At 56.5% G+C, this 22161-nt stretch overlaps 2 protein-coding genes across 4 annotated transcripts; one reads left to right on the forward strand and one right to left on the reverse strand.

Annotated features, from left to right (window-relative positions):
• The first annotated feature begins 392 nt into the window (after positions 1-392).
• On the forward strand, positions 393-15376 carry CHRM4 (cholinergic receptor muscarinic 4). Of its 3 annotated transcripts, XM_054276375.1 has the most exons (4): positions 407-465; positions 10039-10178; positions 12101-12267; positions 12724-15376. In XM_054276375.1, exon 4 carries the CDS (start codon positions 12729-12731, stop codon positions 14199-14201), a length of 1473 nt encoding a protein of 490 aa, XP_054132350.1. In that variant the 5' UTR covers positions 407-465; positions 10039-10178; positions 12101-12267; positions 12724-12728; the 3' UTR covers positions 14202-15376. The 3 variants fall into 3 exon arrangements, with proteins under 3 accessions (XP_054132349.1, XP_054132350.1, XP_054132351.1); XM_054276374.1 differs by lacking the exon at positions 10039-10178 and having other exon boundaries at positions 393-465; positions 12226-12267; XM_054276376.1 differs by lacking the exon at positions 407-465 and having other exon boundaries at positions 9829-10178; positions 12226-12267.
• Positions 15377-15910: 534 nt separating this feature from the next.
• On the reverse strand, positions 15911-21109 carry MDK (midkine). The gene is made up of 5 exons (XM_054276388.1): positions 21029-21109; positions 17641-17724; positions 17394-17555; positions 17135-17296; positions 15911-16738 (listed from the first exon to the last, which is right to left on the reverse strand). The coding sequence occupies exons 2-5, from the start codon at positions 17717-17719 to the stop codon at positions 16713-16715; spliced, it is 429 nt and encodes a 142-aa protein (XP_054132363.1). The 5' UTR covers positions 17720-17724; positions 21029-21109; the 3' UTR covers positions 15911-16712.
• Positions 21110-22161: the final 1052 nt, after the last annotated feature.

Here is a 22161-nt window from a genome sequence, read left to right on the forward strand (position 1 = left end):
GAGCCCGGTGCCGGGGCGGTCCCGGAGCGCTGTCCGGGGTGCTGCAGGAGCGCTCCCGCACGTCTGCCCGGCGGGGACGGGAGGCCGCATCTGAGCCGGGGGGACGGCGGCGTGGGGATTGGCAGCGGCTCCCGACGGCGTGAGCCCCGCTCCTCCCGCCCCCGCCCTCGTGGCGGCGAGGGGGCGCACATCTGGGGGCGCACATCTGGGGGCGCACATCTGGGGGCGGGGGAGGGCGGGGGCGGGGGGAGGAGGCCGGGGCCGAGCCGGCAGCGCCGGGCCCTCCCCTCTCCCCTCTCCCCGCCCCTCCGCCGCGCGCGGCGCCGCCGGGACCGGGAGCCGGGACCGGAGCCGGGACCGGAGCCGGGCCATGCCAGCCGGAGCCCCCGCGGGCGCGGCGCGGCACCATGGCCGCTGAGAACCGCTCGGCGCCGGGCGGCGGCGCGCCCTGGGCTGGGCTGCCCGGTGAGTCGCTGCTCGGGGCTCGGGGTGCGCGGGCGGGGAGCGCGGGGCATCCCCCGCAGGGTCCAGGGGGGGGTCGGCATGGCTTTGGGGTGCATGGGGAGGGGGCTCCGCACCCCCGGGGGATGTGGCACGCGGTCCCCCAGGAATGGGGGAGGTGTCTCTGCCAACTTTCCCGCATTCCTGCGTCTCTCCGGGAACGCCGGGATGCCCCGCGGGTCGGGACCCTCGCGCTGGTTCGCTGCCCCGGGATGTCTGGAGCCGTGCAGCCCTGCCAGGGACCGGGGTGATGTCTGGCACCCTCTTTCCCTGCTCCCATCCAAACCAGCAGCGTTCCCGGGATCCGCCGCTCGAGGAACCCAGGGTCCCTCTTGTCACCCAGGAAACAGCCTTGTCAGCACCCTGAGTAGGGAATACGAGCAGCCTGCGGCTCGGGGACAGGCACCCCGGAGGAAACCCGGGACGGGCGTTATTTGCTCCCCCGTGCCTTCTCTGGGAAGGAGACATTTCCGGACAAGAAACTACCTGCGCGCTTTCTTTGCTTCCCTCGCTGTTCCAGCAAGAGCAACAGGGAGAGGATCCCCTATCTGTTGGATACTTTGTCGCCATACTGGGCAAACCCCTCTGGCGCTTGTGGCCACCTCCCAGGACATGACTAGGCAGAAGTTTGCCCCCTCTCCACAGAGCCCTTTGCCAGATTGGGCATTGCAAGGGAGACAGATCTTGCCCACTCTCTCCCCCAGTGTGGATCTCGTCTTCCCTTTAGCCCTTTCTGGCCCTGTTGCACCCCTGCTGCTGGTAATGGCAGAGCTGCCCCGTGCTGTCTGTTGGCACATCATGGACAAGGGTTGGGCAGCCACACCCTTCTTTCTTTCCAAAATGATACCATTGGCTTCAAATCAGGGAACAGTTCTTATATTTTTTCTTAAATAAAAGCAGCACTGGCTTCTGTCTGACCTGTTTTCAACCCCTCTGGTTGTGCTGTGGATGGATTTTTCTAGCCAGTCTTTGGAAAGCCCAAGGCTAGGGAGATACTTCCCAACCTGAGGAAGAGCTCGTGTTCCCCTGTGCCCTGCTGGGAGATGGGCTCTGTTTGAGCATTTGAAGGCTCCCTGCTTTATCACAACTGCCTTGAGTGACCTCCAAAGGTGGTTTGACTTCTGCCACAGCTTGCAGAGTGAGCAGAGGGGCTGGAAGGATTGCTACCAATGCAGTTGGGTGGCTTGTTGATGCAGGCACTGTCTATCAAAATACTCAGGTGACAGGATCCCAGAGCCCAGGCTTTTGGTGAAACGGCACCAGAGACAATGCTCACGTTGAAATCACAGGTGACACCAAGATGCTTTCGCTGTCTCTACTGCTGGGCACCACCTCCTGCTTCCTAACACCCTAACTCCTGTGATCTGAGCACCTGCTGCTGCTCTCCAACCTGGACTAGGCCCCCACGAGACATCCAGCAAAGAGCAGGGCATCCAGTGGAGATCCCCATCAGCAGCCCATCCCTGTTCCCCCTTCAGCAGGGACGGCGGCCCATGGTGGGAGCCCTGGGTGTGGGAGGTGGGGATGGCTGCAGGGGTGGGCAGCAGCCCTGGTTCCTGCAGGAGCTGAGCCAGTGTGCCCTTGCTCAGAGCGGCAGCAAGTGTCCAGGGCTGCTGGATGGAGCGGCAGCGGCCCTGGGAGTGACCTGATGAGTGGGCAGAGGAAAGCTGGCGGGAGAAGGAGGAGAAGGGCTACCAGTAAAAGTGGTTTGTTTATTCACACGAGGGGCATACCCATATCGGGAGGTCAGTCTGTTTTCTTTCACAGAAGAGAAATGAACTGAAATGATTAATTAAGGCTGTGATCCAATTACTCTGAGTTTGCAGAAGGAGCATGGTTTTTCTCTTTTACTGTCCCCACAAGCTGTGTCCCCATCCCATTGATGGGAGGTTTTGTCATAGTTGGGATTTTGTTGTTTTGTTCTTTAAAATTAAAATGACAAATATCTCCCCAGGAGGAAAAAAAAGACAAAAACAAAATAAGACAAAAACAGGGAATAAAAATAGTGAGACCAGGAGGAGCAGCTGATGCAGAGCAGTCCCTAGCATACCTTTGTGTTGTTGATGCTTTCTCTGCCTGCCCTGCTGAGCCCTGTCCAGCAGCATCCACAGAGGAGAGGAGATTTGGTGAGCGCCCAGCCGAGGTGGCAGATGCAGCTCTGCAAAGGGAGCAGGGGGATCAGTTGTGAGAGGAGAGGGAGATGGAGGCTGTTTGCAAGGGGCTGCTGCTTTCTGCACTAACACAGCTCCTCTTTCCACATGGACAGACACACAGCAACTGTTTCTTGTGCACAAGCTGACCCCTTCTCCTTGGCATGCTAAGCCAGGGCTTTGATGGGCATCTTCTGGAGAAACGGGCATTGTCCTCGAGCCAGTTGCTCCTCAGCCTGACGTGGGTCTATGCCCTTATTGCTCTCCAGTAAGCCAAGGGAGGAGATTTGCTTTGCATTTCAGCATCCATTCTGGACTGGCTCTAAAACTGCATGTTACAAGATGTGTTTTGGGGAGATATGAGAGTGCAGGATCTGACACAGCAAGGAAATGGAAGTTTTGGACCAGATCATTCCCATGTACTTCCTCTTCTCTCTTCATTCCCATCCCAGCATCTCCTGCTGACTGCTCTTTAGCCTGCTCAAGCACCAGCACCCACCATGAGTGGGCCAGGTACCAGTGGGTGCAGTGAGGCTCCACACCCAGGCACTGTTGAAGCCTCTTCAAGCTGGTGATTGGAACCATGCCAAATACATCCTTCTTCTGGGGGATTTGTGTGACCAGTCAGAAAGCAGACAACAGCTTTTAGGAAGACTCATGTGCTCTCCTGCCCAGGGCCCTGGCAGAGCAGGCGGTGAGGGCCTCAATGTCTGGCTGCTGTCTAACTCAGAGCCAAGTGGAGGAGTGTGCCAGCCTCGACTGTCCCCAGGAGCACAACCCACCATGACATCCTTTTGAGCCTCCAGGCATACAGTCTTGCTGCATCCAGACCCTTGAACATACCAAAGTGGACCCTTGCCCTGTATTCAAACATATTGATTTACTAAAGTTTCAGGGAGTTAGGCAATTCCTGGACTAATTAATCTGAGACAAGTGTTCCCTGGTCAGGCTGATCCATGATTCCAGTATGTTGCTGATGCATGAACACAGGGCAAGGTGTCTCATATACAGATCCTCCCCTTGATGCTTAGACACAGAGTTTTAGCAGGAGACACACAACCAGTCCCTGTTTCCCCAGCTAGGGACACCTGCGTGTCCTCACTCTGTCTGTCTGTCTGTTGGCAGCCATCCCACCTTCCCTGTGGATCGGTGCACTGGTCCTCTTGGGACTTTGTGCCAGGGCAGCATCATTTGACCTGTCTTCAGGCCCTGAGTCCCAGCAGTGTGACACAGCAAGCGAGGCTCTGCTGGAGATGCTGCCCAGCCCTCGCGTGCGGCGCACAGCTGCTCACGCCTTCGCCCCGGGGCTGCTCTCGGGACCCTCCAGAGATGCCTTCAGCCCTGAGGCTGCACCACATGGAGGAGGAGCTCCAGCAAAGGCTCTGTTTATACCGTGTATGATGCAAGTTTGCAGAGAAAATTAACATCACCAGCCTGTCCAAGCCTGCAAATGCAATGGCTGTAGGCACAGTGCTTTGTCCCTGTGACGGTCCCCAAAACCGCTGCTGGAGGTCCTGCAAATCAGAGCATTGCTGTGACCCTGTCCCCATGATGCTTTATGTCCTGTGCAACGTGTGCCCCATTCCCAGTCGGTGCATGAGGCAGGGGCAGAGGTGTGTTCCCTTCCCGAGTGCCCTGTTCCCTTCCCACCTCCCGCCCCAGCGCTAGGCAGGTTGAGGTGTGCGGCTGCAGAGGAACCTCTCCCACCTGTTCCAGTGACTCAGAGAGAGCTGGAGAGGGACATGGGGAAGCACAGGGCTGTTTATTTGTCTTCAAGAGCCTTGAAGAGGAGTTACATCCCAGGTCACTTGGTGAAGGAGGGGCAGCAGCTAGGAATTTTGTCCTTTAAAGGCAGAACTCGGTGCAAACCATGGAGCTCCTTGAGCTCAGCAGGCTTGGCCTGAGCTATCGGCATGTTACTGAGATATTGAGGGTGGCTGTGCTCCCCCAGCCAAGAAAGCCAGGCAGAGAAGCAGCCCCTCTGGTACCACAACTGCTTTTAAATCTAGCATGTTGTATAGCACCTTGCAGCTTGGCAGAGGAGGCAGTGGGGGCTGGCACCGGGAGCCTCAGTTGGATATGTCTGGAGGTGAAATGTCATCAGCAGGGTTAAGGCTCCTGTTGAATTTGGTTTGCATTGGCCAGTTAAGGGGTTAATGTCTTCAGCCTCTTTAAGCAGAATTAGATTTATTTGTCTGTGGGAAACTCAGTTGCAGTTGTGCAACACTGAGGTCTGAAACCATGAGTCTGCAAACACGATGTCCCGGGCCCTGCATCCGCTGCAGGTCACAGAGCAGCTCTCCAGAGGCCTCCATGGCACCGTGCTTCACTACCCCTCACTTGCAGACCCTGCCAGTGTCGATACCAGCTCCCAGTCCCAGGCAGCGTGGCAGGCTGCTTCTGCTGAGGAGGGATGAAGGTCCTTGAGGGATCTTGGCATGACTGAGATGGGAGAGTACCCGGCATCTCGCCATCTCTAGTGTCACTGGGGTAGTTTGGATCCCTCCTCTGCTGACAGTTACATCATGTGCAGTCCCAGATAAGGCCAAAAAAGTGCATGCATGTGTACAGAGAGGAGTGGAGAGCAATGCAACCCTTCTGGCATCTGCCTTTGCCTGGCAGGTCTGAATTGCCTGGCCTTGGGCCTGGCCTTCTGCAGCACTTAGGAGCAGTGTCTAGCATGGTGGTCTCTATGCTTCTTGCAGAGCTCAGATAACTCACCAAGGCCCATAAGTGATGCTCAGCTCTGTGATGAAACCCTCTGCTACTATGTGCAGTCCCTGTCCATGAGGTGGCTAAAACCCTGTGCTGTGGGGTGAGCAGCACTGAATCCCTGACTGTCTGAGCTGCATCCCCACCCTATGGCTCATGGGGACCTGGGGAGCAAAAAGGGTGAGGGGGCCAGCATGGGGACCAGCCCCTGCCTTATTCAGCACCAGCACAACAGGCTGGGATCAGCATCCTGCAGTGACAGAGGTGACTCCAGGCAGGGCTGGGCTGCCTGAGCCAGAGAGCTGCAGCCCACAGAGGTTTCCACCTCCAGCACGGCTCCCACTCTGCCCAGCAAGGAGCTGGTGGGAGCCTCCAGAGACGGCAACAGGGAGAGGTTTGCAGGCAATGTCTCTGTGTGAGATCCCTCCTTCTAAGAAGATTTTCTTAGGATTTTCTCTAGAGGAGATAAGTAATGTCTCCCTGGCAGACCGAGAATATTCCCACCTCTATCCTCTCCATCCCTCCCCTTTTCTGTTGGAGGGATTTCCTACCTGCTCTCCTCCCCTGGCACTCTGACCCCCACATTTTCCATTCTGCCTGTCCATGCCCTGGCTCTCCTGCCCATCTTCTGCCACAGCTCCTCTTCCTCACTCTATCCCTTTGCTCAGACATCACCTCCAAATCCTCTGGCAGGTCTTGTGGCCAAATGGGGTCTCATATTTTCAGTTTCCTTTTTCATTAGCACCCCAAAGATTCCCATCTGCTACCTGCCCCCAGGAGTAGGGCTCTCACATATGAAAGAACCCTCCATCCAGCAGGGTTCTTGCTCCTGCCTGATTTTCTGCCCTCGGCTCAGCTCTTTTCTCTCATCCATTGCTTAGCTCGCTCATTTGTCCTCTCAAAGCCCTGTGGAGCTGCTCCATGGGGCAAGGGGCTCTTGTTTCCATTGCCAAGTCTTTAAAATTTCAGATGTGCGCCTTACTGTTTGCTCCCTGTGGTGCCTCAGCTCTGGGATGAGTTACAAGCATGTCCCCCTGCCAGAGCAGCGCTGCATCTCTGGCTGCCCGAGCTGCATCCCTCCTGCAGTTCATGGGGCCCTGGGGACACACAGGGTGAGCACAGGGTGCTGCAGGTCCTGCATGAGGGCCAGCCCCTGCCTTATTCAGCCCAGGCACCTGGGGGGGCAGATCCCTGGCCTGGGGGAGCAGATTCCCCATGTGGGTGGTGGGGACCTGGCATGGGCACCTGTGGCCGTGTGGGGCCATGGCAGGGTGAGGGGGCTTCCCTACAGCTGGCTTCCCAAAAAGAGCCAAGTTCTTCCCCTTTGCCCCCAGGCAAGGCCTGTCCCTGGGGCAGGGGAGCTGCTTTTCTAAGCAAACAGCTCTTGGGTGTTGCAGCACTTGCCCCTCTGGCTCTCAGTCACTCCTCCACCATTTTCTCTCCCCCAGGCATCTGGTCCCCACCACTCACCTCTCCCTGGGAAGAGCCCAGCTAATCCAGGCAGTCACTTGTTGCTGCAATCCTCTCTCTCTCCCCTCCTTCCTCTCTGCTGGCTGGTCCCAGAGCCCTTCTCGGCAGTGGGACCTGTAGCAGCAGCAGGGTTATTTCTGCTGCGCTGCCTTGAAACAGCTGGGTTCTGTTAAAGCTTCAGCCAGGCATATAAAAGAGCATGAGCATCTCTCTGAGGCAGAGAGCATTAATGCAGTGGATGGGAAGGGAGAAGTGTGTCTCCAGCCCAGGCTCAGCTGGAAGCCCAGCACCTTTCTAGCTCAGGCACCAGCAGGGAGCTGCAGCCCTGGGGCGGCCGAGGGCACTGTGTCCCCCGGGTCCCGCTGTGCCGTGCCACCGTGGTGAGCCCTCTCCCGCCGGGATGTTCCTACCGGAGCCAGCCAGGAGGCGTGGGAGCTGCTGGGGAGCCGCCGGTGCCAGGGAGCTGCAGGCTGGGCACAGCAGGGTAAGGCTGGAATTCGGCTTGCGTGGCATTGCCATGCACACTTGCTAGTGGCGTTCCACTGATAGGCCATTTATTTAGCCTGATAATTGGGTGACAGGAGGTTAATTAATTGTCAGAGTGACCAGTGTTCTGGTAGGCTATTTATAGGAGTGACCTTTCAATTACTTTTAAAAAACACTTTCTCACTGGCTCGCTTCTTGTCTAGTGATGCTGTGGGTAAATGGCATGTGGCCCCTTACAGCCTGCCAAGGGCACATTAGGGATCCAGGCAAGTACAGGCACGTTTGGGCAGGGGGTGCAGCTGTGGCTGCCGTGGGACGCTGGTGAGCCTGCCGGGCTGGGCTCCGCCTGCAGGAGCAGCTCAGCATCCGCGGCTCCCCGCAGCCGGGCCAAGCCAGCCTGGGTGCGGCACCTCGGCTGTGCTCTGACAGCCAGCATTAACCACAGGGAAGGCAGGGAGGCTCCTGGCTTGCCTGGGGGGGTGGCGGGCTTACCCAGCCTCAACACTCCCTTGTGGCCTGGACGCAGCAAATTTTACAAACCTGACGCACAAACACACATCAGGCACGGGGGGGTTCCCTGGCCCCCTCACCTCCCCCTGCAAGCTGGCTGCTCCTGTGCTGCTGAGCTTACTGCTTCTCCAGCGGCTCCAGAGGTTCTTAACTTGTGGGGTGGAGGAAATTGCTTTGCCTCATGAGGACCAGTTGAATAGCGGAGGAAGAAAGAAGAATAAATAATTCAATGGAAAAATCAAATGCGCAGAACCCCATATGTTACTGACAAGAAACAATTCCTGTTCCACAATGGCTTAGATCTCCTCTGGAGCAGGATAAGGACTTCAGGGATCCATCGACCAGAGGGGTGAAAGCACAGCCACCAGCTGGAGCTTGAAGGGCTTGCCATTTTAATGCAACAGCTCCTGCTGGCCCCTCATCTCCTTTCTGTTTTCCTGGTTGTTTATTGTCTTCATCATTCCAACGCAGAGGCACGGAAGCAGACCAACACCAACCCTCCCCTGCCAGACACGGGGCCGGCCCTTCGTCTTCTCTCTTATGTTGTATTTCTAAGGTGCCTGTTCCCAGCATCTAGGAATTCTGTTTTCACACTCTGAGGGGTGTGAATCTGTCAACCAGAACAACCCTTCACTAGTTGTAAAGTAGTGCCATGATTCAGGAACTAATTAACAGCTATTAGATAATGCAATTAGCGCCACAAACTGCCATCCTACCCTAAGTATACCTTTCCTTTGTGAGTGTGAGCCATAAATGTCTAGCGTCTTCTGTTCCCTGTTTTTTCTCTCTCCTCTCCTCCTTGTGGTGGTGGCTGCACGAACTGCCCAGCCCCACATCACATCAGCAGTCTGACCTGACAGGATTAATCCCGTTAAGACTTTTACCCTCTCTGCACTTTTAGGAAGGCCAAGACAGGCAGGGGCTGGCAGTAGGGCTGCCTTGGCTCTTTCCAAATGTCACACCAAAGGTGATGTGCCCAGGCCCAGCCTTGGCACCCAGAGAGAGCAGGAGGTGATGTGTACCTTCTCCTGGAATGTGCCTGTGGTGCAGGGGGCCACCTTTCCTCTCTCCTGGAGACAGGCAGCTCCCAGACCCCCACAGGATCCATTCAGCCAGGAGCTGACAGCCACAGCCCCTCCATCCTATCCCTGGGCTCGAGGTTGCTTTCAGTTGTGCTGTTGCTCCAGACCCATGCAGGGTTAAAGCCCATTTCCTCTGGGAGCAGCTCACACTCGCAGGTGCCCACTAAAGCACGGTTTTCTGTGATTCCTCTCCCTTCCCTGTGACATCTCCCTCCCCAGGCTGCTGTGCGAGCGTGGGGCTTGCTTTATCCACGCGGCCGCGTGGGGTTCCTTGCAGAGCTCTGCTCGCTCCCAGAGGCAGAATGTCACTTCCACCGCATGCGGACCAGACATGGCTTTGCCCTGCCTTGCCTTGCACCTGCTCCCTGGGTATCCCCAGCCCTGAGGATGATGCTGGGATGGGGGCAGTGCCACAACAGCAAAGGAGACGGCTGGTGATGCCATGTGGGGCAGGGGCTGTGGAGCAGAGGGCGGCTGTGCAGTACAAAGAGAAGATGTGGGGAACACTGGGGCAGGAGGGCTGCTTGCTCCAGGAGCTCATCCATCACGCGAGTGTGTGTAAATGCCAGCCTCTCCCATTGCCTTTGCTGTGCCGTGCAGAGGGCAGCCAGCTCCTTCCACATCAGGAGCAGCAGGGGCGGGAGGGAACTAACCCCTCCATCCCACGTGGGCCGAGTGCTCAGCAGGTGCTCAGTCACGAATGCAGCCCATGGAACACCAGCCTCCAGCTGCTGCAGATTCTTGGTCACAGGGTGGTCACCAGCAGTCCATGACAGGGCTGTCTCCTCTCCTACCTGGCAAGAGGCTGAGGCAGCTTGTAGGAGCCGACAGGCTGGGAAGGCTGGCTGGTAAGGCACATGAGGCGCAGCAGGGAAACAGCAGGAGTCTGCTGCCGTGGTCTCAGGCGTCACCCTGTGACAGGGCACTGGCTTTGCTCTCGCTCTGGGGTTGACTCCTCGCACAAGAGTGGTCACACCCATGATTGCCGGCAGCAGTGGAGACCCTGCTGTGCCCACTGCCCGCAGTAGTTGGACCCCACCCAAATTACAATTTTCTCTGCTTGGATCTGTGGCTGTGTGGGAAGGGAAAGGTATTTCCCTTGATGACACAATTGGTGATCACTGCAGCTGCCACAGAAGCTCTTGGACTGGAGGATGGTATCAGTAAAGAGCTGGAGTCTCCCAAGGGCTTCGACAGAGAGGAGACAACCAGCTGTAAATCACTGCCAAAAGTCCTAGGGAATTTGCAAAGCCAGTTGGTGTCACAGGTAAGGGTGTCAGCCCTAGGAGCCCTTCTGAAGTGTTCTCTCAGCTTTGTCAAGGCTTGTCTCAAACAGGGGATTGCTTTATTTTTTGCTATTAGGTGAAGGCTTATCGAGATTAAGCGCTCAGTGTTTAAGCCCTCCCCCCGAGGTGGCAGCTGCCTCTGCCTCCTCACACCAGTTTGCAGCGTGACCTCTGGGTGGCATCCAAAGGCTCGCCTGAGGGGCTGCCGCGGCCTTTTCTCCCGTCTTGGGACACGTACAGAACAGTTCGGGCTTGAGATGGACTTTTCTTACTTTGGGTAACTGAGAACACAAGCCTCTGTCAAGGCTGATAATTAATTAGACAATCTTAGAAGAGGATGCCAGTTCAGGAACAAAAGTGAGAAAACTGAAACCCACATTTTAGCAGAGACGATGGAAAGGTTTCTTTTCAAGACTTTCAAATTCTTCTTGGAAGAGCTGGGGTAGATGTCTGCATGATTGCTAGCTTGTCTGATCAGTTTGATTAGCTGTTACAAGAATGACAGTTAAATCTCCCCATCTCACCAAAGTGAAGAAATTAAAACTCATTTCTATTGTGCTGAAACCACCCCCCAAACTGCCATGATTATATATTTCTAAGCCATTTTATACACTTATCACCTCTTCTCACATCCCTGGCTGGGTGCCCAGGAAGGATGGCAGCAGAAACCTCTTTCCATCTCCCTTGATGCATCCCTTGTGCTTGGAGCTGGGTGCAAATCTCCAAGCCTGGGCAGTGCTGCCAGGCTTCCTCACCCCATCTGTATGTGGCATGTAGCATCTACCAAAGGGCATTGCTTTCTTTTAAAAGCCTTTTGTCTTCACAGACATGCTTAGAGGATAATGGTAGGTATTTCTTTGTCCCTCACCCACTTATTTTCCTTGCACCTGTAAGAGGAGCTCCATCACTATCACAGCTGTATCCTTTCTAATGCAGAAGCTGCCTAAATGGCTACATCAGATCCTGGCTTTAGCATCTCAGCAGCCACATTTCCATTTAATTACACCTGTATCTCTTTAGAAAGTGCTTATATTAAAAACGTGGCTATTTGCTGATGGCAGACATCTCCTACCCTCACCACAAATGAAAGACAAGGACATTTCTTTTCAAATACTTAAAACAGACAAACAGATCTCAAAGCCTGCCAGGCCCTATTCAGAAGAGGTGTGTGTTAAAGGCACATTTATACATTCAGCAAAATCAGCTTCAGGAGTCCGGGGCATTTGGAGCCATCTCCCAAGCCAGAGACACACTGTGCTGAGCACTCCCACTGTGGGCACACTCGCTGGCTCCTGCTGGTTTCCTGGCAGCAGTGCCCATGGGGCTGAGCCCCTGCCCCAGGCAGCAGGAGCAGCTGCTGGAGGGGCTGCCCTCGATGGTCTGGCAGGGTTGGAATGCCCCCAGAAGCCAGGGTGAGGCTGGTGAAGGCCCAGCATGTTTTGGAGGTCTGGATGGTGTGGGAGAGGCAGGTTCAATGGAAAGCTCTTCTGTCCTGCCCAACTCCCTCAGTGCCTTTGCTTTTCTTTTGCTTTCCAGGAAACTCCCTTTCATCTCAATACAGCACTTCTTGCCTATTGATTTTTTTTTTAAAGTCCATTCCACTCTTACCTTGGGTGATTAACTACAGGCATCTTGGTTTGGATGAAGGCAGTAATTCTGTCCATAATTCTCATCACTTTTCATAAATAATTCCGTGTATCATGCTGAGGTGTCTGACTCCACACTGTACATCTGGCCTGGGTGGCTGCAGCTGCACTGTGATGTAGGACTGAGGGAAGAGGTCATTGCTTCCCAGCATCAGTGACTGATGGCACTTGTGCAGCTCCCTCCCTTTCCTGAGCCTGCTGTGCTGTGCGCTGCGCCACACCAGAGCACCCACCTTCAGCCTTTCTTGTCTTTTCAGCATCTGTATCTCAGCAGTGTCACCCTTTGGGCAGGGTCACCTCTGTTGGACAGGCTGGTGCCCTCAGTAAGATGTTGTGGGATGCACACAAGATGTGGTGTAACTTGCTGTTTTCCTTCTCCCAGATTTCATCTTCCAGAAGGAGCTATTTGCTGTGAGAGACACAGGTGAGCTGAGCAGACCATGGCACGGGTTTTACGGGTTAGGCTCCTCTTGGGGAGTGCTGTGGGGAGGTCAGTGGAACATGCCTGGGGTATACCATCACCCTGCTCTTGTCCCTGGGGCAGGGCACTGGCTCCATGCTGTGCTGTTCTGGCAGTGAGTGCTGTATGTGCATCCCCCCTGGCTCTGCAGTCCTCTTTCCCCAGCCCTTTGCCTCCCCTTTGTGCCTCTCTGGGCATTCCTGCTTTTCTCCCTGCAACTCATTTGCCTCCTCTACTGCTAAATAGGGACACAAAAAATGCCTCCAATGGACTCCTGGAGTGGCAGAGTGGAGTCCAGGAATGCCAGCAGATTTTTGAGCACTAGTCAACAGCAGTGCTGGCCTGGGAAACTGAGGAAATGCTGCCAGGACAGGCTGGCAGGTCTGATATTCTCCCTTTCTGTCCTCGCTCTCCTTGCAGATCCCATGCACAACCTCTCTGCTCAGCCCTGGCAGGCAAAGATGGCCAACCTGACCTATGACAACTTCACCCTGGGCAACCACTCCGAGGTGGCCGTGCAGCCTCCCACCAACTACAAGACAGTGGAGCTGGTTTTCATTGCCACTGTCACCGGCTCACTCAGCCTTGTCACCGTGGTGGGGAACATCCTGGTGATGCTCTCCATCAAGGTGAACCGCCAGCTCCAGACTGTCAACAACTATTTCCTCTTCAGCCTGGCCTGCGCAGACCTCATCATCGGGGTCTTCTCCATGAACCTCTACACGGTCTACATCATCAAAGGCTACTGGCCACTGGGGGCCGTGGTGTGCGACCTGTGGCTGGCTCTGGACTATGTGGTGAGCAATGCCTCTGTCATGAACTTGCTCATCATCAGCTTTGACCGGTACTTCTGTGTCACCAAGCCCCTGACATACCCGGCCAGGAGGACCACCAAGATGGCAGGGCTAATGATCGCGGCCGCGTGGATATTGTCCTTCATTCTCTGGGCCCCTGCCATCTTGTTCTGGCAGTTCATTGTGGGCAAGAGGACAGTCCCTGAGAGGGAATGTTACATCCAGTTCCTCTCCAACCCAGCGGTGACATTTGGCACAGCCATTGCTGCTTTTTACCTGCCCGTGGTCATCATGACGGTGCTGTACATCCATATCTCCCTGGCCAGCAGAAGCAGGGTAAGGAGGCACAAGCCTGAGAGCAGGAAAGAGAGGAAAACCAAGTCCCTCAGATTCCTCAAGGGCCCCACGGTCAAACAGAATAACAATAATTCTCCCAAGAGGGCCGTGGAGGTGAAGGAGGAGGTGAGGAATGGGAAAGTGGATGACCAGCCATCTGCACAGACAGAGGCCACTGGCCATCAGGAGGAGAAGGAGACATCCAATGAGTCCAGCACTGTCAGCATGACCCAGACCACAAAAGACAAGCCCACAGCAGAAGTCTTGCCAGCAGGGCAAGGACAGAGTCCAGCCAACCCCCGGGTGAACCCAACTTCCAAGTGGTCCAAGATTAAGATTGTCACCAAGCAGACTGGGTCTGAATGCGTCACCGCCATTGAGATCGTCCCAGCTAAGTCAGGTGCCTCTAACCACAACTCCTTGGCCAACAGCCGCCCAGTCAATGTTGCCAGGAAGTTTGCCAGCATCGCCAGGAGCCAGGTTCGGAAGAAGCGCCAGATGGCTGCCCGGGAGAAGAAAGTCACCCGCACCATATTTGCCATCCTGCTGGCCTTCATACTCACGTGGGCACCCTACAACGTGATGGTCCTCATTAACACCTTCTGTGAGACCTGCGTGCCTGAAACAGTGTGGTCCATCGGCTACTGGCTCTGCTATGTCAATAGCACCATCAACCCAGCCTGCTATGCCCTCTGCAATGCCACTTTCAAGAAAACCTTCAAGCACCTTCTCATGTGCCAGTACAGGAACATTGGCACAGCCAGATAAACTGGTACTCAGGGACCACTTCAGTATCCTTATGGAAACCCTTCCCTTTGCCTCCTTTGCCAGCGGGGGTTCTTCTGCTCACCACTCACAACAGTGCAGACTATGCAGTGATTGCAGAGGATGCCCTTCATCCAACGCTGACAAAAATCCAAGGCATTTCTGAGCTACAGGTCCTTCCAGTCACCCTGGGCCTGGGGACTAGCTCAGGGAGCCAGGGAGAAAACCAGAGGCAAGAGGAGATGTGGTCACCAGGAGCCCTTCCCAGCTCCATGCTCTTCAGATTGGCCAAATGGCATCAGTGTTTCTCCTAAGACTGGATGTACCTTTTTCCCCAGCTGACCATCTCCATGGCATCAGATCTTGTCTGCATGCAGATGGGCTAATGCTGGATGCTTTCCATTGGCTTATAAAACGTTTATTACCCAAGAAATGAAAAGAAACCAGGGTCAAACATTGCTAGACATCTTGGACCAGGCTGACTCAGGCAGGCTAATGGGGAGTCCTGCTGGCCCAGGCAGACCCCCTGTGAAGGCAGTCAAGATTGGACCCTAACAGATGTGGCAAGATGCTTCCTTTCCCTTGAGAGTGCCATCAGACATCCTCACCCAGGGTCCTGGGGCAGAATTTTTCCCTGGGCTCTGGCTCTGCTCTCCCCCTCACATCCTTTCTGCCCTCAGACAGCAATTTGCTGGAAAGACAGACAGATAAACCAAGCATTTCACTCCTGGGTAAGGAGTGTGAAACCCAGTTGCCCCCGACAATGATGGAAACTAAAACTGGAAAGAAAAGCCCTGGTGTGGTGCAGGACTTCGTTCCACAGCCCTGGGGGAATGGGGACCCTGAGTAGTGGGCAGCAGTGACTGTGAAAATAACTGTCCTTGGGAGAGACAGGGGGGACCTGGGGGTCTCAGAAGGGTGGGAAGAGGGTCTACAGTGTGGCCAAGGGGCCCCGTGTCTCATCTGGGCCATGAGCAGGTCCCCGCTCTCCCTGCAGTGGGTGTGGGAGGCCTAATGCATGGCTCTGGAGGCAGGAGAGGATGACGGTGGCCTCCAGCCCCCTCGTGCCCTGAGTGCAGGGGGCTCCTGCAGGGAGGCCAAAGGAGCCAGTTGCTGAGCTTTGTTCATGGATGTAACGCTGTCATGGGTGTTGTGGCAGAGCCCTCAGCATGCGGGCTCCAGCCTCCTCCCAGCCACCCCTGTGTGCAGCCCAGAGCGCCCTGGGGCTGCTCCCCAGCTTCTCCCAAAGCCGGGTGCAAGCCTTCTCCTTGCAGCCAGGTGCAGGCAAGGGATGGGATGGGGCCGCTCTAGCACGGGCAAACTCTGTGTCCATATGTCCTTCCTGTCCTCATGCCAGGGTGCAACCTGCAGAAAGGCTGCCCCAGCCCAGATGGGAGCCCCTCCATCACTGCCTTTAGGGGTACCCAAAATGCCTGGTGGGTTTCTGGGTATTTTTAAATGGTTACAACTGCAGCCCAACACACCCCAAGACAAATAAAGACCTTGGACCAGGAAACTAATGTCCATGGTGCGAGGAATGAATGAGTCATCACCCGGGTGGCTCCTTCCCTGCTTCCCAGTGTCACCCACTGGTGACATTTCCTGCAGCCCATTCCTTCTGCCAAGAGTAAGGGGTGGCAACTAGAAGCGTTGCAAAGAGGCTGTGAGGGGTCTGGTGCTTTGTCCAGGACCATGTGCATGTGGCACCCAGGCCAGCTGCATGGTAACTTCACTGCTGGCACCAGTGGGGTCAGCAAAACTGGGGTTTGCTGGGGTTTCCAGCACAGCAGCACCTTGTGGGACAACAGGGGAATTCTGATACTTTTTTAAAAAAGATTTTTATTGGAAAAGAAAAAGAAAAATTCCAAAAGGAGAGCTCCCACCCAGCACTGGTGGTGTCATGGCAAAGGCAGAGGGACTGCAGCCCCAGCATGGACACACATGAGAGGAGACACAGTTGCTTCTCAGGGTGATGGTTGTGTTTTCCTCAGCTGCTGTGGGTAAGTCATGCCCCAGCCAAAGGGATGCTGAAATAAACCCCCTGAGGTGAGAGCAGTCCTTGAGTGAGAAGCTTCAGTGATGGGGTTACTCAGGCATTCAACGCCCAGCCCTTCCCTCTGGCACTGGTACCTGGTGGAGGAGCAAGCAGGTTCCTGGGCTTGCAAAAGTATGTGCTAAAGGCAACTCATTTGTGCTGGAGGGTGGAAAAATGTGTGTTCCATCCCAGCTCTCTGAGCACATCCCAGTGAACCCCAACAGCAGCCCAGAGGAGGTGAGCAGGATGCACAGGTAGTGCCCATGGGGCAGCAAGGAAGGAGGCAGCCTATCCTGCAGGGTGGGTGGGTTTGCTCTCTACAACACTAATGATTAAAACAAGGCATCTCAGTGAAAGAGGAGGTCATGGGAAGGAGTAAGGAGAGGAGGAGGAAGACTGTAGTGTGGGCCAGCTACAGCTGGACATCCAGTCCTGTAGGCACCGTGTTGAGGGGCCGATGAGGATGCTGGTTTCCTGCTCTAGTCCTTCCCCTTGCCCTTCTTTGCTGCATTCAAGAAGCACAGGAGACAAAAGTTAGTGCATGTGCTGGCAGCTCACAGTCCCCCAGACACTGCTGTGATAGAAATGTAGCCAGCATGGCTGGCTGAGCACGGCGCAGTGGCTGCGTCCCTGCAGGCAGCCTCCTGCCATGCCAAACCACCTTTTGTACCAGTCCTAGTGAGGAGAGCAGGGAATCCCCATCCCACCAAAGATGGCAGTGGGTTTTGGGGGACCACGGTTTTTCCTAGTAGCACCTCCCACCCTGCCAGCAGCTGGACTTCACAGTGCAAAGGAAAGAGCATCCAGCAAAGCCAACCCCAATAGGCCAAGGTACCTCTGAAAAACCCCCGGGCAGGGTTGCCACAGGACCCTTCTGGGGACACGAGTGGTGGGAACTGACCTTTGGACTTCGACTTGATCTTGGAGGAGCAGGGCTTGGTCACATAGACAGTCTCCTCACACTGGGCATTGTACAGGGCTTTCTTCAGGATTCCGGAGCGAGTCTTCAGGCCAGTCTGAGCACTGCAGCCTCCCCAGCTCTCAAATTTGTACTTGCAGTCAGCTGGATGAGAGGGGAGAGGCATCAGAACTAGCCAGGACCTGGTGGGACATTAACCTGGTCACCCAGCACAGGGTGGTCCCCACCTCCATGTACTCACCTCCAAATTTCTTCTTCCAGTTGCAGGGGATCTTGCACTTGAGCTTCTTACTCTCACCTTTGCAAGTTCCCTCGCGGTAGCCCAGGCCACAGTCCTTACTGTTGGGAACACAGGGTCCCCAGCGCCAGTCCTCGCACTTAGAGCCATCCTTCTTTGTCTTTTCTGTGCGGAAAAGTGGAGTGAGTGCTCTCTGCAGGGACAGGGGAGCGTGCCCCACTCTGCCCCCCTGCCCCAGGCTGCCCCTCACCTTTCTTGTTCTTGCCAGCCTCGGCGGTGGCGGCCACCAGGATCAGCACCAGGAGGAGGAAGAGACTCCGAACCTGCATCCTGCCTGTGGAGGAAGGAGAGAGTTGGGTGGGTTGGAGGCTGGGGTGCAATGTGGTGTCGAGGAGGGGCATGGTGGGCTGTGGGCAGCCTGTATAAGACAGGAGTAGCACACACCACCTACATGCCTGTGTACACCCCTGTGCCCTGCTTGGTGCCACCCAGTAGAATATGTTCACTAATTGCAAAAGGAGGATTAATTGTGTACCTCAACAACTGCCTCCCACCAGGGAGCTGCAGGGCTGAGAGATTGTTCCCACCCCTGCAGCCACCCCAACGTCCTGTATGTGGTCGAAATGCTCTCCATGGGAACCCCACAGCCCACACAGCATCTGGGGAAGGACATACAGTTGCCAGCCCTTACCCTCATATTTCTCTGTGAATCCTTTATCCATGACCCAGCAGGCTGCTGCCCCATATCAAAGAGCCTTGGGGCCAGGGAACACAGCTCCCACAGTACCTTACTCCAGTTCCAGAGGATGCCAGGGAGAAGGAAAAAAGCCCAGGAAAACAAACCTGCTTTCATGAGAGGTCTGAAAGTTATATCAGTGGATTAAACACCAAAAAAAAAAAGCATCCATCAATGTGGGAGCTCATTGGAGGGATGGAGCCTGCTGCCCATGCCACCCATGCATGCAGGGGGTGAGCAGGTGTGCACACACTTGGGAGCAGGTTGGGGACAAGGGCGCACACACATAAGGGTTCCGCTCTGGGGATCAAGCCCTGTCCCTCTGCCCCGGTGGCCTTGGACCATGTGACGGCTCCTCTCTGGCTGCCACCACAAGACTCTGGGGGATGGTGCTGCCCACACTGGGCTCCCAGATCCTGCTCTCAGTGGGAACAGGAGTTCAGGCATGCAGAGCCAGCATTTGAAATCTGGAGACGCCATTCCTGTTCCCCCACAGCCTTCTAAGATGCCACCCATATCTGTGTGGCAGCAGCCATCCAGAAAATACACAGCACCTGCCCTGACTCTGTGATGGGCTTTGCAGAACTGGGCTGTAGAGGACAGGATGAACCACAGGCCCCAGGGGACATCAAGGAAGAGAAGAGCCCCGGGTCAGCATTTGATCCCTCCCCTGGGCTCCCTGGGCAGCATGCCAGAGAGAGCAGCATCCCACATTACTCATGGTCCAGTGCATTCACCTTTCATGCATCCGCCGCCAAGCTACCAGCTTTGCTCTGCATTGAGCTGTCACAGGGAATTACACAGAGTGGCTGGCTGAGGGCACAGTCGTGGGGCTGAGATCTGCCTTCCCCCTCACCCAGCCCGGCTGGGAGCCATCCTGGCGAGCACAGCACAGCTCAGCTCTGCTCCCACCCATCTGCCTTCAAAGGGGACAAGGGCTCAGCCAAGGTAGGCTGGTTACAGATGACAAGGCTGGAGCTGAGCTGACTTACACACATGGCTGTCTCACTTTCTGCAGCGGCTCTTAGGGGGTAGTTCCTCTGACATCCACATTATTCACACCATCACCCTGGTTTCACGTGTTCTGTTAACTTCTCCCATCCTTTGCTGCAGAGCATTTCCCTGTGCTCCTTGCACCTACCTCCCATCCCTCCCACCAACCTTCTGCTCAGGCCCTTCTGACATGGTCTTCTGCAGGGCAGACAGCTACAGCTGCTGTGCTCATCCCTGTCTCACCTCCAGGCATGGACTCCCTCTGTTTGCCACGGGCGCAGTGGGGCCCTGCCCACATAAATGGAAGGATGCCAGAAGGATACCCTCTGAGGGGGTGACAGCTACAGCCCCAGCGACCCCTGAATTTGCTCCCAGGATCAGCCCAGCTCATCACCTTCCCCAGGCAAAGGTCTGCAGGGACCTTCAGTCGTGGCTCATCCTAAAGCATTCATAAGGAAAAGGGAGTGTAGTTTTCCAACTGGTTTTCCAAACAGCCAGGCAAACAGGAGTTTTTTCTGGCTGGGCTGACAGCATCTTCAGGCACACTCGCACAGCCCTACTCCTCCTGCGTCCCTGCGGGGCCCTGGCTTCTCCTCAGATGCTGGCTGGCTCACATAACATCAGTCTCTGCTCTCCCTTCCCCCTACTCCAGCTGCTCTGGGTTTTTATGATCTAGATTAGCTCTAAAAAGAAAAATTAAATCACCTGGTGAAGCTGAAGGTCTAAAAAGAAAAATCACCCGGTGAAGCTGGAGCAGAGCTCAAATACCCACTATTGCAATGGGAAAGCTTGGACCTCTCTCCGGACACCGTTCCGGGGCAGGTAGTGCCATCGACTTCTCCTAATGCGGCCCACACATCCTCCGCAGCTCCTGATCCCGCAATGCTGACCCCATGCGCTCCCGAGAACGGAGAGGGGCCGGGCTGTCCGCCCCCTCACAGCCCTTGTCCAGAAGTGGGACCTCTCGGCTTGGCTCAAATTGCAGCTGGCTCTGGCGGTGGTGGGCGCAGGGCTGCTGTCCTCCCTCTGCGGGCTGAGCTGCTTCCCAGCCTCCGGGCAGGCAGCCCGGCACCCGAGGAGCCAGCCCAGCGCTCGGGAAGCCCGTGGCCTGGAGCGACAAGCACCGCCACAGTAGGAAGTTCCCTGCTGCCTGGAAAGGGGACACCGAGCGTGTGGCCGTGAGCCAAGGCGTTGGCACGGCCGGGAGGCTTTCCTAGAGGTGCTGAGGGAAGCACGGGGGCTGTGGGGCTCTCCAGCAGGCGGCCTCACCTTCCCCTCGCTGTGAAGAGAAGGTGCTCCAAGGGAAAAGTGTTCTGCCCCAGCGCTGAGGGCAGAGAGAGGAGCAGGCAGCGCCCTTCCGCACCTCTGCTCTCTGCTCCCTCCTCAGGGCAGATGCTGTGCCGAGAGCCCCGTAGAGCCTTTCCCCCGCCCTCCAGAGAGGCGGGCGGTGGTCGATCCCTGCTCCGGGGCAGCTCCCCGGGCTCCGATCGGAGGATCTCCACCAGCTGAGTTCTCCCCGAACCAGTGTGGGGTGCTTCCCCAGAGGAATGGTGGGGGTAGGATACTGGGCCACTGACTCAACCCGTCTGCTTTCCAGGAGCCCTGACTCCCCACCGAACTCCTTCCTTCTGCATCTCCAGGCTCTTCCGTGGCTCCTCTCAGACGATCCCGCACCGGGGGGCACCGCCCCCCGTCCTTCGGCCCCAATTGCCCTTTCCTGCAGGTCCTCCCCAGCCGGAGCCTATCCCCCACCCCGGCAAAGCCCCTTCCCGCTCCGGAGAGCCCTCAGCCTGGATGACTGCCGCCTCCCTGGGGAGGTGACGGGCGGTCGCCGCTCGCCTCGCCCGGGGCGCCCATCTCGGTGGGGCCCGACCCCGAGAGCTGTGCGTGTGTGCGGGGCCGCACTCACCTGCGGAGCGGAGCGGAGGGCGCGGAGCTGCTGCCTTTGTGTGGCGGCCGCGTGCGGAGCCCCGCGCGGCGCACAGCGGCCCCTGACGTCGGGCTCGGCTGGCAGCAAAAAGGTGGGTTTTTAGCCCAAAACTTTTGCAAGCTCCTCCTCTGCCCCCCGGCAGGCACAAAGGCAGGAGGAGGAGGGGCGGCCCGGGGGTAGGCTGGCCCCTCGGCCGCTGGGGCGGGGGCAGCCGGGGCCCCTCGGGCGGGGGTGAGCTGGGCCCGGGCAGCGTCAAGTCCCGCGGGGCACGGCTCCTGTCCCTTGTCCCCTCTCATCTTCCTGCTGTGCTCTCCAACCCGTGCCCGCGGTGCGGTACCAGGGAACCTGTGCGGGTTCAGGTGACCATGCACCCCAACATCAACGAGTGGCCAAGGGTGCACAACTGAAAGCCGAGCAGCGTCTCCCCTGGGGGCTGCTCCTCTGAGTTCCGATGGAAGCTGGCCCCGGGGGCATCCCCGCACCTCGGTGGAGTAAAGGGAAGCCACCCTGTGTCTCTACCAGCGCCGTGGATGCCGCCTCCATCAAGGCCACTGGCATCAATGGACAGACCTTTCGTAATCTCTGCCCTTTTCACCCTTCTCTGCTTGCTCTGCCCCTCGTGGGAAGTTGCCAGAAAAAGGGTACATCACTTACATACTGTCCCAAGCATCTCCCCAGTTCTGTCCCTTGTGACCCCCCGCCTGTCCCCAGGTCAGATGTGCTGCAGTCCTTGGACCAAGCAGTGGTATCTGACTGCTGGTGGGGGATGAAAAGGACCGTGCAGATGTGACTGCTCCTTTCCCCATCCACCACCTTTTCTTGGGAGGTGAGCAAGGCAGCAGCAAAGCCAATTCCTTCTTGGAGTTAGCAGCCAGAAAGGAGAGTGTCATGCAAGAAAAATGGGGCTCTGGTAGGGAATGGAGTCATTTCTCCACCTCTTATCCTGGAAGAAGTCTGCTGAGAACAGGGCTGGCACAGGTGGGGTTGCAGGGCGGGGCTGTTTTTTATGAGCTGCTTCGAAACCAGGAATCACTTTCCAAGAGAGTGCCACATTTAATTGCTAGACTGCCAGCAGTTTCCTAAACATCTGCAGAGGTTTTGAGGAGAGCTGG

Source organism: Melozone crissalis, unplaced genomic scaffold, assembly GCF_028551555.1.
Source record: "Melozone crissalis strain CALT ecotype California unplaced genomic scaffold, PUWL_Pcris_2 ptg000018l_1, whole genome shotgun sequence".
In the NCBI taxonomy this organism is placed as follows: Eukaryota; Metazoa; Chordata; class Aves; order Passeriformes; family Passerellidae; genus Melozone; species Melozone crissalis.